At 37.1% G+C, this 16,410-nt stretch overlaps 1 protein-coding gene across 1 annotated transcript in view; it reads left to right on the forward strand.

Annotated features, from left to right (window-relative positions):
* The window catches only part of SPRED1 (sprouty related EVH1 domain containing 1), a 112,377-nt gene that overhangs the window by 71,377 nt on the left and 24,590 nt on the right, over positions 1 to 16,410 (forward strand). The window contains exons 3-4 of the mRNA XM_039537951.1: positions 4,006 to 4,174; positions 5,757 to 5,806. Of these exons, the coding sequence (XP_039393885.1) occupies positions 4,006 to 4,174; positions 5,757 to 5,806 (219 nt within the window). The remainder of the gene's footprint in view (positions 1 to 4,005; positions 4,175 to 5,756; positions 5,807 to 16,410) is intronic.

Here is a 16,410-nt window from a genome sequence, read left to right on the forward strand (position 1 = left end):
TGGGGAAGCTGGAACCTTTGTTAGCCGCATGACATCTGTAAATGTGACCCAGGGGCTTCTTGATGGAGTCAGGGAGCTGACCCACTGCAGACACAGTCCTTACACTATGGATAGGTGATAGTGAGCTGCCTCATAAACCTGAGTGCCCCTGGAAAGCATCGGATTAGGCAATTCAGGATTGTGGGAAAAGCACAGTAGAGAAATAAGTATTGATATTTAGATTGTCTTATTTAGGTTTGAGTTAATCATTTACTATTAGCAGGCCAGTTCACAAATCAGCACTGTGTTTCAGGATATCTGCAGGCTTGGGAAGACAAAATTGCATTGATATAAACTTAGTTCATGTTTCCTGGGTAATCTTCAGAAACATGGGTAGTAGCTATTTTAAGGAAAATTTTTAGATTCTACAGCATGATTTAGCAGCATTGTATGGATCAGGGAAAATTCTTCAACCACAGAATATGCAGGGACCTAAATAGATATCCTGTTGGATGTGGCACAATATTGTATGTCTCTCCAGGATGACTATTGCATTAAGACAGATGAGCGGTTAGTAAGCACTTTAAAAATGGAAGAATCCAAGATATTTGTAAGGAAGTAGAAGGAAGCTTGATTCTTTGATCCAGAGAAATAGCATGCTACCCATTACTGAAAGAGCTTTTCTCTACAGTTCCCTTCTCCAGGATGAAATCTTTTATTCTACCTATTTTGGAAAATTATATCATGGCATTATATTGAATTGGGGACTTTTTAAGGAAAATTTCAAATCTTGGGTGACAGTCTTAAATACTGTTTTAGATGTGGGACCAGATTGTACCTACTTGATTTATTCCAGCCACGAAATCTGCCAGAGATCAAGAATATCTACCTGTACCACCTACATGTATTGCCATTGGCCTTCATACCACCCAACAAGAGGGATGAGGGTAATTGCAGAGTGTTGGCAAAACTGGCATAACTTAATGCCAAAAGACAACTCAAACTCTTGATGGGCAAGACCAGACACTATAGAAATGGAGTAATGTTGCTTCATTCGAACCAGAAATCTGCTGGTGTTTCAGGGACACGTGCTGAAAAAGCACATCCATGGGTCCATATAAACATAATTCCTAACAAGTTTGTTTAACTCTTTTTTCATCTAAAGATCTCTAAGCACTTCATGGAGGTGGAATTCCTGAAAATCCCCAACTACTTTTCTTTAGCACAGAGAGTTATCTGTGGGCTTAAGAAAATGAGGGAGGCATTCTTGACATTCTGCTTCTTTTGGGGAACTTTAAGAGCAAGTGAGAGATTCTTCTGTTCTGTGCTGCAGAGAGGAAAACAGGGCCTTTGGGTTTACATAGGATATCAGGAGTAATTTGGATATTTGGCTATGGGCTTGCAACTTAGACTTTATCCTAGTGTCTAAACTGGGTGAGGGATCTATATGTATTTCACATAGAGAAATATATTGAGTACTATAAAAAACAGATTAACAAATGCGGGGGACGGGACGACACCAAAACCCCTTTCTTTTGATCAGGTGATAGTCTGGATTTGTGAATAGCATTATAATTTATAGGCAGCCTGGAGGTTGACTCAGTGCTAATGTATCCTGTATAAGCATTCTTGCCATCCAGAAATGCTAGTTTTCAGCAAAAGGTGGTTAATGCTACTGTAAAGGACGTTTGTCTCAAAATAGACTTCCCTCACATGTTAGCATCAAAATTAAAGCACTGATTTTTCTCCCACCCTTCATTTAATTTTATCTCCTAGTGTTTAAATTAACACAGCTGGGAGCATATGTCCAGTCAGGTACTGCCGGAATCAGTGTTCCTGTACTTCACATCTTTCATTGTGGATTCAAGTGTAAACAACATAATTTTGGTTCCAGATTAGGAGGCATTTTGAACAACATAAGACACACAAATAATACAAATGGACCTAGTGATATATTATTAAAAATGAAGAAGAAATATTAATGTTGGGGAAGAAGAGGAACAATCCAAAAAGAAGACATTGAGCTGGAGGAAGAAACTTACAAAGCACTAGTACCAAAAGAGACATAGGGTGATAGTGGGCTGCAAATTAAAAATAGACCTTTTTTTTTTTTTTCTTTGCTACCATATCACACTCTGGTTTGGGTTTTTTTTAATGCACATGTAAAGGCAGGTAGACAGAAGCCATAATTTCTTTCTTTGCAGACAGTTATACCTAGAATAGAGTACCTCAGTATCAACTATTTGGAGGGAGTTGAGACAAGAGCAACAAAAATAATTATGAATCTGAAGAGGAATGTAAAGAAAGAGTAAAAGATCTAAATTAAAATTAATATTGCATAGAGAGGAGTAATTATCGATGATAGAAGACAATTGAAGTCTGAAAAGTGGGATGAATAAAGAATACAAAGGCCAAATAGGAAGATAAATAGTCCTAAATTCACCTTAATTGTGTAATGGTTTTCCAAGAGAAGCAAAGGAAGTTCCATCACATCACATGCTTCAACTAGACAAAGCGTTTAAAAAAAAAAAAAAAAAAAAAACCTGGAGAACAATCCTGGATTGGGAGAAGGAAGGCTAATATAGGTAATCTAACAATTAATGTTGTTTTAAATATAGGACTTTGTCATCAGAAAAATGCCAGTGATTGGCTTAAGAACCTCATATTTCTTACACAACATGTTGATGGCCCAGAATGACACTCTGTTTTTCTTAACTGTAATCTTTGCAAATTATTTTCTATGTTGGTTTCCCCAGAAAATGCAAATGACCTATATTTAAAAAATATATAAATAGTGCAATCCAATGGCAAATATGCTTTTGTGATGAGGGAATCTTGGAGGTATAAGGAAACAGAATTTTGCTTTCAAGAGGTATTTATAATTAGTGGGTAAAAATGATATGCAGAAAACATTGATCGAGTCTTCTCTTTAATCAAATACTGTGTTCAAAATAATCCTTATTTTTCATTTACTATAAGAGATTTTATATTTCATATGTGTGTGTGACAATATGTTGTACAAAACAAATGCTAACTTCAGCATTTTGAAAAGACTATCTGACAGTGTTAAAGGAAAAAAATAGTATGTAACAAACATAACGAAAACATGAGATAATAAGGCTCCTGTTACAGGTTGTTCACTATTGACATTTTTTTTAGCAACAAATGTAATATAACTGAACCTTACTGTGTGATAACTTTAAAACAGAAAAATGACAGAGTGATAGGAAGATTGTATTGTTTAATAACTAGACAAACTGCCTGCATATGCCTGAAATATTGTTGTGGTCAGATGTTGTCTTTATATTCTCCTTTCTCTTAATATTATCACTGTTTTTATTCCAAATGTAGTATAACATAAATCATAGATTTTTTTTAATGATATTTCTGGCTGTTTTAGCAAACAGAGTGCAAAACTGCAGCTGTCTGTGTCCTGCTTGTTTTCAGCTTTAATTTTCTTTAATGTTTTAAATAGGTTTGTCTTACTTACAGATATTCATTCTTGCTACTGTGTTAATTTCTGGGTCCAGTGACTTCTCCTGTAGAAGGTGAAGATAAATGGCTTTGAAGCAGTATACAAGTAGTATACTGAAGTAACTGAAGTTTTGTAATAGAGCTATGCCAGCAAAATCTTCTTTGTGTAGATGCAGCTTATACAGGCAAAAAAAGTGCTTTTGCCACTATAGCTTATATTGGTTTGGCAAGCAAAATAAGCTATACTGACAAAAGCATTTTCATGCTGGAAAATAATGTCAAACCTAGGGCTCTAGCTGGTATAGAAATGTCAGTGAAGAAAAATCTCACTCCTCACTGACATTGCTATATTGGCAAAAGTTTCTAATGTAGACCTGGCCTTAGTTGAAACTGATTGCTTGTACTGGGAAAAAATTAAACAAGGACTTGTTAACTGTATTTAAGAAGTCATTTTTCAAGTAAAATTCCAAAGATGTATACTGAATATCCTTTCTTTACAAATTTGTGATCTTTTCAGAGAATTACAATTTTTTTCCTCTTAATTTCTGGAAGGTGGTTTTGGAATGTACGTTAAAGAAGGACCTCATTTACAACAAAGTTACCCCAACTTTTCACCACTGGAAGATTGATGACAAGAAGTTTGGCCTCACATTTCAGAGTCCTGCTGATGCACGAGCATTTGACAGAGGCATCCGTAGAGCTGTAGAAGATCTCTCTCAAGGTATGTCTTGGTTTGTTTTTTTTTTTTAAACGTATCTGTATTTACCCTTTAAAATTCTACCATAAAAAGTATTTTGATGTAATGCTGTTAAGTACTTAAACGTTTGCGTTGTTCCACAATATACTATGGTTGTAATGGTTAGACAGTTTAATAATACTTTTGAATTTCTCTCTAGCACTTTCCATCTAAGGTCCTAATATTTTGCTAATGAACTAATTCTCAAAACATGCCTGTGTAATGAAGAAGCATTATCTCCATTTTACAAATGAGATAACGGAGGTTATAGAGAGGTTTAGTGACTTACCCAGATCATGCCAGAGGCCTGCGATGGAACTGGTTTGACCATATCCATAAATTCCCAGTCCATCATTCCCATTTGTTGATACTGTTTTGTATATATCAATGGATCCACACTAGTATCTCTAGGGGCATGTCAAACTATATGTTCTTAGCATGTGAACTATGTAGCTGAATGGTCAGATACCTTTTAAGATTACTTTCTTTGCTGAGATGCTTAGTTCATAGTAAATTTTTAAAATGACGCTGTCAAAGTAACTTCATGCATGAATTTTATGAAGGATCTGTGGGAAAATGTCTCATGAAAAATCTTAAGCACTGGTCTAATTGACACAAAGTCCTAGAGCTGTGCTTGTATCATAGAAACTGATGCATAAGAAAGACAGTAAAACAAAGACTGTTTTGAGGTAGAAACTCAGTAAATGGAGAGGAGGCAAAAAAATATTTGCCAATGGAAAAGGGAGGGAATGTCCCTTTCAGACATATAAAAGGAAAGGTCAAACAATGGAGAGTTTGATATTCTATGTAAATATCCTTCTGAGATTATTGTTTTTATGTGCATGAAGCAATGCAAGTAAAAGGCAGAATGCTAATTATTTTGTTCTGTTAAAAAGACTTGTCATGAGTTGAGCTCTGAGAGAAAATGCAAGACTAATCAGTGAACATTTGAGCACACACTGTTTTTTCCCTTTAATGTTTATCCTTGTGTATTGTGTGTGTGCACTTATTGATGGTATTCCAAAGTAACTCTTTGAAAGAAATATTTTTGTCTTTAGATATGTGCAACATATTGCCTTTTTACCAATTCATGCAGTTTAAGGCATAATTCTTTGAGTTGCAAGATTCTAGTATGAGGGAGTAGCACAAAATGCATTAATGCTTGAAAAATCTGTAAAATCTTTAATCCAAAAAAGTGTGCTTTCTTAATTCTGATTCATGGTAGAGATTTTTGAGAGGTGGGGGGGGAAGCTTTTACAAGACAAGGAGAGAAAAACAAATAAGTAGGTGACTTGAAATAGTCTGTGGTAAGAACATAGCAAAGCAGAACTGCAGGCTAGTTAGAAGACCATGCTGACAGGAGCAGCAGAAGTACTAGGAAACTGTATGATAGGCTTGTCACCATAAATGATAAAGCGGTTTATCTACTTATTTAAAGATCTATGTATTTAGTTCAGTTTTTATATCCTAGGTGGTTATTGGAGGTTCAGATGGAATGATTGAAGCAATATATAGCGAAGGAAGTAAAACGAATGTTGTTTATTTTTCCCTTTTCATTTTTCCAAAGGTTGTCCACAATTGCACAGTGATGCTGAAGTGGCTGAAGATGGCTTTCAAGTAAGTGTGTTAGCTTTATACCACTCACATAATTTAGAGCAAATGACGATTGACTTCTGTAATTTTATTTTGCCACTTCTTCCTAGTACTTTATAGTATTTTAAGTTTTGTTAAAGTGAGTTTCCTAAATTCATTATTTTGGAAAGTAGTTTATAATCCAGCCCATCTCATATCTTTGTAATACATATTAAACAAGGAGATGGTTTGCCATTTTAAAAGTCCAAAAGTTTGTTGTCTGTTCCAGGGGAACATATGTCCTGTTAAAACGAAGTCTGATCCTCTGGTAACATTTAAAGAAAAGCAGAGGAGCCAGGGTCTTTCAAAAATATACAGTTTTATTTGCTGACCTGGATGTCATTGTGGTATTGTGTACTCTGCTGGCACTGGGCACAATTAGGGTCGTGGGATTTTTTGTTTGGTTTGTTTTTTTGGCAGTGCAACACAACCTAAGAGAGTCATAGAGGAAACAGTGGGAAAAGCCCAGTCCAAACAGGTTAATCATATTAGAAAACTTCAGATAATTTTAAATAAAGCTGGTGCCATAGTTAAAGCTGTCCCTAAACATCTTTTAAAGGTTTTATTGACCCTAGCAACATTACAGGATTAATTTTCATTTGACTGTTCTTCAGCAATTTCTATAGATGACAATGAGATTAGAGGTTAACAAGCTTCCTTATTCAGACACCATTGAGTACTCTGAAATTGATATGTAGTAATAACTACCAAGTTATATAATTAAAAACCCATGTCACCTCTGTATAAAGCATAGGTGCTTTTCGTCATTTATAAGTATGCATGTAAGTCCCAACTACTTATTGTAGCAAATACAAAGAAAATCTTTGGTTACTTTTTTTCCTTTTAAGATATCCCATTTAAATAAAAGATTTATTTTTTTTTGTATATGCGGTTCTCCTTAAAGACTTCAGACAACTGATGGTATTCTAAAGCAACTTTTTGAAGGAAATATTTTTGTCTTTAGATATTAAATTCTGGTGCTGCACATTGCCGTTTTACCAATATACTGAGCTAGAACATAAGATGCACAAAATGACAAAGATAAGATTAGCAGACTACCTGCATAATTTGAGGTCCTGGTTAAGAAACAAACTACTAGTAAGGGGTTTATATAATTCCAGTGTATAAAAAGGATTGTAATGCAAGTGGATAGGCAAGAGCAATCTAATTTTATAACAAAATAAAATAGGGAACACACACACACACACACACACACACACACACACACACACACACACACACACACACACACACACACACACACACACACACACAGAATCTGTTTCCGCTCACCCCCACCCCCGGTCTGTTACAGCAAAGTTGTCTCAGCAGAGGAGCTTGGGCTGATGATGGAGCTGGGGACAGAACTGGGAAGGAGGAGGAGCTGGCCTGAGGACAGAGAGTGGAGCTGCAACTGCGGGCAGAAGAGAACTGCAGTTGGGGGTGGAGTGGGGCTGTGTGGTGCTCCCTTCCTGCCTCCCATGGTGGCTGGCTTGGTCCCTGACACATGTCCCCACCCAAAATATTCCTTTGTGCCGGGCCCCCCCCTCCCAGAGGGGGCACACCCCACAGTCTGGGGACACTGTTATAAAGTATAGATAGAAGGAATAATAATCTTTATAATATTGTTAGGGAAAATCACATTAACATTTTATATATTTTAAACTAACATAATTTAGACAAGTTTATAATGATAGAATTACTTGTGTTATAGGGAGAGTGGGGAGTCAGTTTTCTTCACAAAAGATGGTTGTTACCCCTATTCATAGCGATTAGTCTGAGTTTACAGATAAAATTCATCTGAGTACAGTATCCCAGACAGTCCAGAATACACAGTATAAAGTGCCATCATGACTAGCAATCCCTATTGTAGTCATATTTCTTATCTGTCTCTTGGTGGCAAAACAAATACCAAAATAAGTTCTCCCATTGTATCTGCATGGCATAGTAAAGTAAGGGATATTTTTGGTAATGAAGAAATTCATACAGCAGATGAGACAGAAAAAGACACGTGTTTATTGGGTACCCTTACTTACATTTTCAGACAAGGATTTTACATTGCTAGTGAAACCAAAACTTCTACAATCATTTGAATATTAGAGGGGAAAATTAAGGCTTATTAATTATTTGGAGCAACTGCTGTAGCCACCAGGGATAACATTGTGAAAAGATGTATTAACTGGGTAGCTCAGGATTCCCTCAGTATGGAGGAATCCTAGGCTGGCATAAGCAACTCTACACCATCCTTTCCTACTTCCTTAGAGTAGAGAGTGCATTGATGGTAGGGAGAGGCATGATTAGAGCACACTTACAGCCTCACATGGGGTAGACCAGGTCTGTGGTTCACTGTTGTTGAAGTGTGTGCGGTAGTGGTGGAGTTAGATACCATTTATTGGGGAGGTTATTTTTACGATGACCAACTTCATACTTCCTTAATCTCCATTCTGGGTATTTCACAGGCTGTCCCTTTCAGAACTGCCAAGTTCCATGCAGTCTTGCATTTGGCACCCTGTCTCATTCTTGCAGGTCAGACTGAATCTTGCATGTTTGGTTATGCTGTGGGAATAGGGTGACCAGACAGCAAATGTGAAAAATCGGGACGGGGGGGTGGGGGGTGGAATAGGAGCCTATATAAGGAAAAAGACCCCAAAATCAGGACTGTGCCTATAAAATCAGGACCTCTGGTCACCCTATGTAGGAAGGCTGCAAGCATTTATTTGTAGGTTCTGTTTTGGCCACTCTGTCTCTGAACAGGCAGCCAGGCGCCCCCTCTATTGCTGTTCCCCTTGCTGCATCCCATTAAGGAAGGAGCACTTGAAGAGGAAGCATACTACCACAAGGTGAGGGGCCCGATACTAGTCTCAGGCGCCTGCGTGCTCTCCTTCTCCTTCCCATAGTCAGCTGCACCAAGTTCACCTATGAACTCCCTGACTTCCAGTACCATTATCTGTAGTAATCACGGCAGCACCCCAGCCAGCTATGCTTCTAGATACCCTTGAGGACCCACCTACCCAAGCCACAACTGCTAAGTTTTGTTCAGCTCCGTGTTCTACCACCACTGCTACTCAGAGCATATTGAGTTGATCAGAAGTTTAAGTTTATGGTTATGTGCAAATTAGATTAAATAATTGGCACTAATGTCACACATGGAGCAGAACAAAATGCATCAGCTATGCCCTATTGCTTCTTGACTGCTAACAGGTAGCTCTGCCCTTTGAAGTATGAGGAGTTTCTTGCTGAAGCTGCAGCACAGGGCAAAGTCTGACTGAATTTTGAACTTTCTGTTTATCCATATGTGTTCTATGGACTGGAAGGGTTCGGGAATCTGTCACACGCTAAGATCTACTAGTCTGACTAAAGTTAAATAACGCATTTCACCCAGATTCAGTACAGCAATGCCTCTGTAGGGCTTGGTGCTCTTTTATGTTACTTCATTGCAGGATTAGCGTAACAGCAGCATCACTAGATGATTTCATTGATTGTACCGCATAATTTGCTTACTCTTCAGACCTATCCCTCTAGACTAAATCCCCCCTCCCCCGCCTTGTTTGAGAGCCTAACCTCTCTTCCATCAAGGCAAGTGCTCCAGCTCTGGACTCTAGGGGGTTTGCTATATGAAGAGGTCTATAATCATTTCCTTGACAAAAGCTCCTGTGCTAAATATCTGGAGAGACAGGGCTCATCCAGTTTTATTGCACTATATCTTAAAAGGCTTCATCCCCATTCCACTGTTCTAATCCAGACATCTCTTCCAATTATTAGGTAGTACTTTCTTTGATATGTGCTTAAATTTAAATGTGCACAATAAGCCCCTTTAGTTTAAAAAAAAAATTGGGAAGGGGGAGGCAGGGAAGAGAGGAGCAGGAGAGTGTTTAAAATATTGGCAGATACATCTAAAAAATAAGCCCCAAAATTGACCTAATCTGAACTGTTCTTTGCTCAGAGATGAAAATGCTAAAATATTTATTTTAATCTTTGAGGCATAATCCACTTGCTTTAAACCAGAATTTTGTTGTAATATGTCCAATAGAGTTCATCCTCGCAATCTGTAGTTAAAATACAAGGGGGTAGACTTGTATTCAAACTTATAAAGATGTTACTACAAAAAGTAGTGTCTTGAAATTCACATCAGCACAGTAGCCTCCTACTTGCAACTATTTTTTACCATAAAGCAGAATTCTGCAGTTCATATTATTTGTTAGTTGGGATGCTGGACAAATTCACTGAGATTTCAAAGATGTTTTGCTGATGTTTGTAATAGGTTCTTAACTGTTAATCCACCTTTTTAACATCATTTTGCAGTTTTCTCAAATCACATATTACACAGATCCCACAAAAAGATTGTGTACCTGTGCAGTAAGAATATTGTAATATTTAGCATGTAATATATTTTACAATACAATACAGTAACTCCTCGCTCCCTCCTTTCTGAGCCCTATCATGTAATCCCCTCCCCTCCATGGAGATGGGGTAAGTGGGGTGCAGGAGCGGGGGGAACGGGGATACCCTGACATTAGCCCCCTTCTCTCCCCCACCCTGCACAGCAAGCAGGAGGTTCCCGGGAGCAGCTCCAAGGCAGAGGGCAGGAGCAGCACATGGCAGCTGAACTGCCAGCAATTGACTGCCGCACAGGGAACTTAGGGGAGCGGGGAGTTGATATGGGGGCTGCCGTTCCACCCTGGTTCCAAGCCCCTACCAGTTAGCTCCAACAGGCTGCTCTTCCTGCAAGCAGTGGACAAAGCAGACAGCTGCCAAACGACATTATAAGGCAGCATTGCACAACTTTAAACAAGCATGTTCTCTAATTGATCAGCAACGAAACAACGTTAACTGGGATGACTTTGTGAGAATTTACTGTACAATATTTACAATACAATATTTAGCATATAATACATTTTATTATAAAACACCTAGTTATTTAAAACTATCAAAACCCTAGAAATTCATAGTAAAAATCTACATAACATCTCTGGACTCATTTGTACTTCTACTAGTGTAGAGCTATTAAAAGATAGGTATATAATAACATGGCACTGTTATAAAATCCCTTTAATGTGGGGAGCTAAGTTTGGTGATAACTGAACTTCTTGCTTTATAACTTTTTTTTTAAGGGTCTGTAACTTTATGTTCAGATGGCTTTTTGGTTTAAATGTATGTTGGAAAGAAATGTATGTTAGAGCATAAGCTCTGCTGCTACTGAAATCCATAGGAATATTATTAGTATAAAGACTACAAGTTTGGCCACACAAAATTTTAATAAAGGCAAGGCAGGTTACAGAACATGAATTATTAAATATTTTAAAAAATGAAAATGAGTTCATACCTTCCAATACAACAGCTGAAGGATAGAATTATCTAGAATTATCTGTGTATCTAGAATTAATGAGGGAGAAGGTAGGTTGTGTAAATGAAGAATCCTGAAGAAACTTAAGAAAATTCCCAGCTGACAACCAAATTCAACAGGTTCTTTCTCAATTGAGGAGATTTTCATTTGACCTTCATACTATATAATTTAATATTTACTTTTCAACTGCAAAGAATATTATTGAAATCCTAAACATACTTTAAAGAAAAAAATCAGCACTTCAGTTTTTCCCAAACTGCTATTAAGTGAAAGAATGGTACAGCTATATTTATTGATTACAGTGAGACTAAAACTACCATTTATTAAATCACTTGTGTGTTGTATCTGAAGACTTTCACTGCTAGCACTCAGTGTACATATTTTTGTTGTTTAGCACCATAAAATACCAATTCACTACCATAAGTGGTTAGCTGACATTATTTATTTTTCAAAAACAATTTTCTTACAGTAGGATCAACAACATTTTAAGTACAATTTATTAACTAGTTACTACATTAATTTAAAATGTAAATTTATATAAAAAGGTTAGTGCAGTCATAAATGGTGTGTGTGTGTTTATTTATATATATATATATAAAATTTATAAAATCTACACACGCGCGCACACACACAAATTTAGCATACACATGTATAGAGTCTCTAAAGGACAAATTTTTAGCTGTGAGTACAGTGGGTGCACAGAGACCCATTTATTGCTCATGAGTGGGAAGCTAAGCAATGAGGCATGCATTTATCAGATTTTCTTGTTTAAATATAGGACATGTGGGCTCAGCTGAAGTGCATGTTTTTGCATAGGGTGTACCTGCAGTTTTAAGTGGCTGGCCATAGTTTTCCTCTACCAAATATAAACTCATAGATAGGGGTGATTTTTTTTTTATTTTTTTTTTAAATGAAGTTAACAATTATAAACCAAAAGTGAAGAACTAATCAAGATCTTTTAATCTGTTTTCATCTGATAGTGAAGTCTAAGCATACAGTATTGTTGGAATACTTGCTTATTTCTTTCAAATTGATATACTTATTGTAAATTTTGATTTTGAGACTTGCAAGATACATCAAATATGTTACAATGCCTTACAGATTTTGTTGTGCAGGTATATTGGTGTGATCAACAGGCCACTGACACTGTTTCACTACAGCTTTGATGTACTAAGACAAGAAGTTCTTCCTTGAGTTTCCTGCTGCAGGCAAAGACGGGAAAATTTAAACTTGATGGATTAAAAAAAAAGTTTTCATATTCTTTGACTTCAAGGAAGTGCTTGATCATTGTTATCAGGATTAACTGCTTCAGGTTTTTAGCTGAAGTGGAGAAAAGGCCGGTGATTCACACACACTGTCTAAAACAGTCTTACTGCAGCAGACAGGATGTGAGTTGATCATCTTCGTTTTTGTAAAGGTAATGTTTAATGAGTGTCCAGGTTTTTGTGTTCAAATGAAGTAAGTTTAGGCTTCATCTTACCAAAATAATTTATAGCATTATGGCCTCTTGCAAGTAACTGCAATCTAATTCAGCAGAGATACTATGATGTTTGTAATTTCATTTGTTTCATGTATTACGGGGTCAAGAAATTCTTTCACGAATTATTTGTATGCAACGCAAATAGCATATTAATTAGGTTTAACTCCAAGCAGTAAATGTGACAGTCATCTGTATTTCTTATTTAAATTTAATATAGCAATTCTGTGTGTGGGATAGTGCATACTAAACAAGGAAGAGGAATTACTATTTTTTCTGATTAATACAAATTATTAGCTATTTAATCTCTCCCTATTTACTTTTTCAAAGGTAGACCACCTCCTGTTATGGGTTATGAATTTGTATATCAGATTTGACACCAAAAAATGTTAGTGTTCCATTGTGGTTAGGCAAAGCAGACTTAGGAGAAGCAATATATGTCGTATGTCTTATTTATTTTTCCTTAAACTGCTTAAAAATATTCAAACTAATCTGGACAACATTTCAACACTTTCAGAATCTAGGCCAAAAAATGCATGTGATTGTTTGTAGTGAAGGCTTTACTGCCAAATCTGAAAATTGCTCCATCACTCTAAGAAATAGCTAAAACAGAAGGTGGTTACTTTAAATTTATTGAGATCTGTTTCACTTACTCAATTGGAAAAAAAAATTACTTAAAACCTTCACCTGATCGTTAGAATCAAGCAGCAAAATTTCAGGCCTCATGGAAGCAAAGTACAAGTAAGGGAAATGTGGTATTTTATCCTTCCTTCTGTATAATCATTCAAAATACTGAAAACAGAACATTTTTAACAATGTTTGCAAAACAATGCTGAATTCTCTCGAAGGCTTAGCTCTGGCAAACTGGAAGAAGGGAAAAGTGAGGAGAGAAGCTTTGAAGAAGAGAGAAGCTCTTTCTGGTTTTCATTTTCTCTACAGCTGTCATCTGGCTTTGAATTCCGCTGGAGAGCTACAGCTGGATTCATTTTATTGCTTTTCCCAGCATCCTTTTGCCTGTGAGCACAGAAATGTTTTAGTAGTCTTGGGGAAAAAAATGTTAGTATCTCGTAGCAACCATAGGACAGTAATTATTATACCAGCAGCTGAGAGCAAACCAGATTTCCGTTGTGCATTAAAAACTGGCATAGATTACTTTACAGATAATACTGACTAACCTATGCTTGTGCTGAACTTTGATGGCTGTGGTAAAAGGATATTGAATGTGGGCGGTGTGTAATTGCTGTGGACAGTAGAAAAGGGGGACGTGTGCATGTGTGTTTGTGTAATATATATAATATAACAAATTTTGTTCTTAAGGAAGATTTTACATGCTTGGTTCTCATTTAAAGAATTTTTTCAGTATAACTGGAGTTTGTTTCTAGGACCGCTTCTTCAAGTTGTGTCAGCATTTCCTTTATAAATGCTGTTTTTCAGATGTTCATAACTATGCCATAAAAATTCACATTGGACTAAAACTTGGCATATTATATCCTCTGTCCAAAGTAAAGCTTTTTTCAAATTTAATAAAATTGCTTTGGATATTTCTGAATTATGAGTTCACTAAAAAAGTTTATTGGTTCGTTTAACTATTTTGCACCCATATAAAGTAAGCAGCTTTATTTAAATCTAGTCATTTCTGATATTCTGAAAAGGAAAAAAACTGACGATAATTAAAAGGACACTGTCTGTGTCATTAGGCAAAAGTCAACCTTTCTACAGTTTTCCTTCCTTGGTTATTACCTTACGAATTTCCAGTACATTTTTCTTCTTATCTCCACCCTGCTCTGAACTGGGGGGAGTGGGTAAATAATGAAGAGGTCATGACACTAATTCAGAAAGATCTGGATTGCCTGGTAAGCTGGGCTCAAGCAAATAGGGACAGATAATAGGAAGGAACTCCACACAAAACATACTATAGCAACTCATGCTGCTGTTTGTATGTCACTTATTTTTTTAGCACTTTAGCTCAAAGCTAGCATGTGTACATTTTACCCAAGCAGGAAATTTTATACTTCCAGCTGCAATGTAGACTTACCCTAACATGTGCCTGCAAACTATGCTAATACATACACAAATGGATGCTTTGCATGCTTCTGTTACATGGCTGAATATATGCAAATTTTGTAGATACAACTTAGGTGCCTTTCTTTGACAATTTAGCACTCAGAAATTTGCACATTAAATCCAGCGTTTAGCTTTTTTACGTGTGTGTGTGTGCGTGCGCGCGCGCTGGAGCATGGATTTATAGATTTAAAGCCAGAAGGGATCATTGTGATCATCTAGTCTCACCTCCTGTATAACACAGGCCATAGAACTTCCCCACAATAATTCCTACAGCATATCTTTTAGAAAAATATCCAATCTTGATTTAAAAATTTTCATTGGAGAATCCAACATTGCCCTTGGAAAATTGTTCTGAGAGTTAATTACTCTCACTATAAAACATTTATGCCTTATTTCCAGTCTGAATTTGTCTAGCGTCAGCTTCTAGCCATTGAATCATGTTATATCTTTCTCCTCTAGATTGAAGAGTACCATTATTAAATATTCCTATGTAGATACTTACAGTGTAATCCAGTCAACCCTTACCCTTCTCTTTGTTAAGATAAATAGATTGAGCTCCTTGAATCTATTGCTATAAGGCATGTTTTCTAATCCTTTAATCATTAGCCTGGCTCTTCTGTGAATGCTCTCCTATTTATAATCATCCTTCTTGAATTGTGGAAACCAGAACTAAACACAGTATGCCAGCACTGGGTGCACCAGTACCAAGTATAGAGGTATAATAACCTTCCTACTCAAGAGTCCCCCATTTATGCATCCAAAGATTGCATTAGCCCTTTAGTCCATAGCATTGCATTGGGAGCTCATATTCAGCTGGTTATCCATCTCCACCCCAAAATCTTTTTCAGAGTCACTGCTTTCCAGGATAGAGTCCCCTATCCTCTGAGTATGGCCTACGTTCTTTGTTCCTAAATATGTACATTGACATACATGTATACATTTACATTTAGTCAAATAGATATTTGCTTGAGTCCAGATTACCAAGCAGTCCAGAGCTCTCTCTGTACTAGTGACCTGACCTCTTTCTTATTTACCACTCTCCCAATGTTGGTGTCATCTGCAAACTTTCAGTAATGATTTTATGTTTTCTTCCAGGTCATTACTTAAAAATACTAAATAGCATAGGGCCAAGAACCAATCCCCATAGAACTCCACTAGAAACACACCTGTGCAATCATGATTCCCCATTTACGGTCACATTTGAGACCTAGAAATTAGCCATCTTTTAATCCATTGAATGTGTTCCATGTTAATTTTATATCTTTCTCATTCTTCTTCAAATGCTTGCTCATATCCATTCCATTATAGGTATATGTGCTCACCACATGCACTGGTGCCGGAAATTTTTCCCTCAGTGGTATCCGTAGGAGACCGGCTCTGGTTCCCTCTGGAGTGGCCCGCATATGCGCCAGTATAAGGGGCACCACCGGCTAACCCCCGCCCCCCCCCCCCCCCAGTTCCTTTTTGCTGCCAGTGACTGTGCTGGAATGTCTCCTTCCTTCACAAGCTTTCCCAGCTGTACTATATCTAGTAGTGAATTTGTTGTATAGTTAATTGTTCTCTTAGTGTTAAGTTAGAAATAGTTAGTCCCATGTGGGATTCAGCCTAGGGACGGGGCATGCCCTGGTCCCTGGGCTTCAAACCTTATGACTGTTGCAAAAAAAACCATGCCAGTCAGTGATCCCCATAAAAGCTGCCTGAAGT

This window comes from Mauremys reevesii, linkage group 4 (genome assembly GCF_016161935.1).
Source record: "Mauremys reevesii isolate NIE-2019 linkage group 4, ASM1616193v1, whole genome shotgun sequence".
NCBI lineage: Eukaryota > Metazoa > Chordata > Testudines > Geoemydidae > Mauremys > Mauremys reevesii.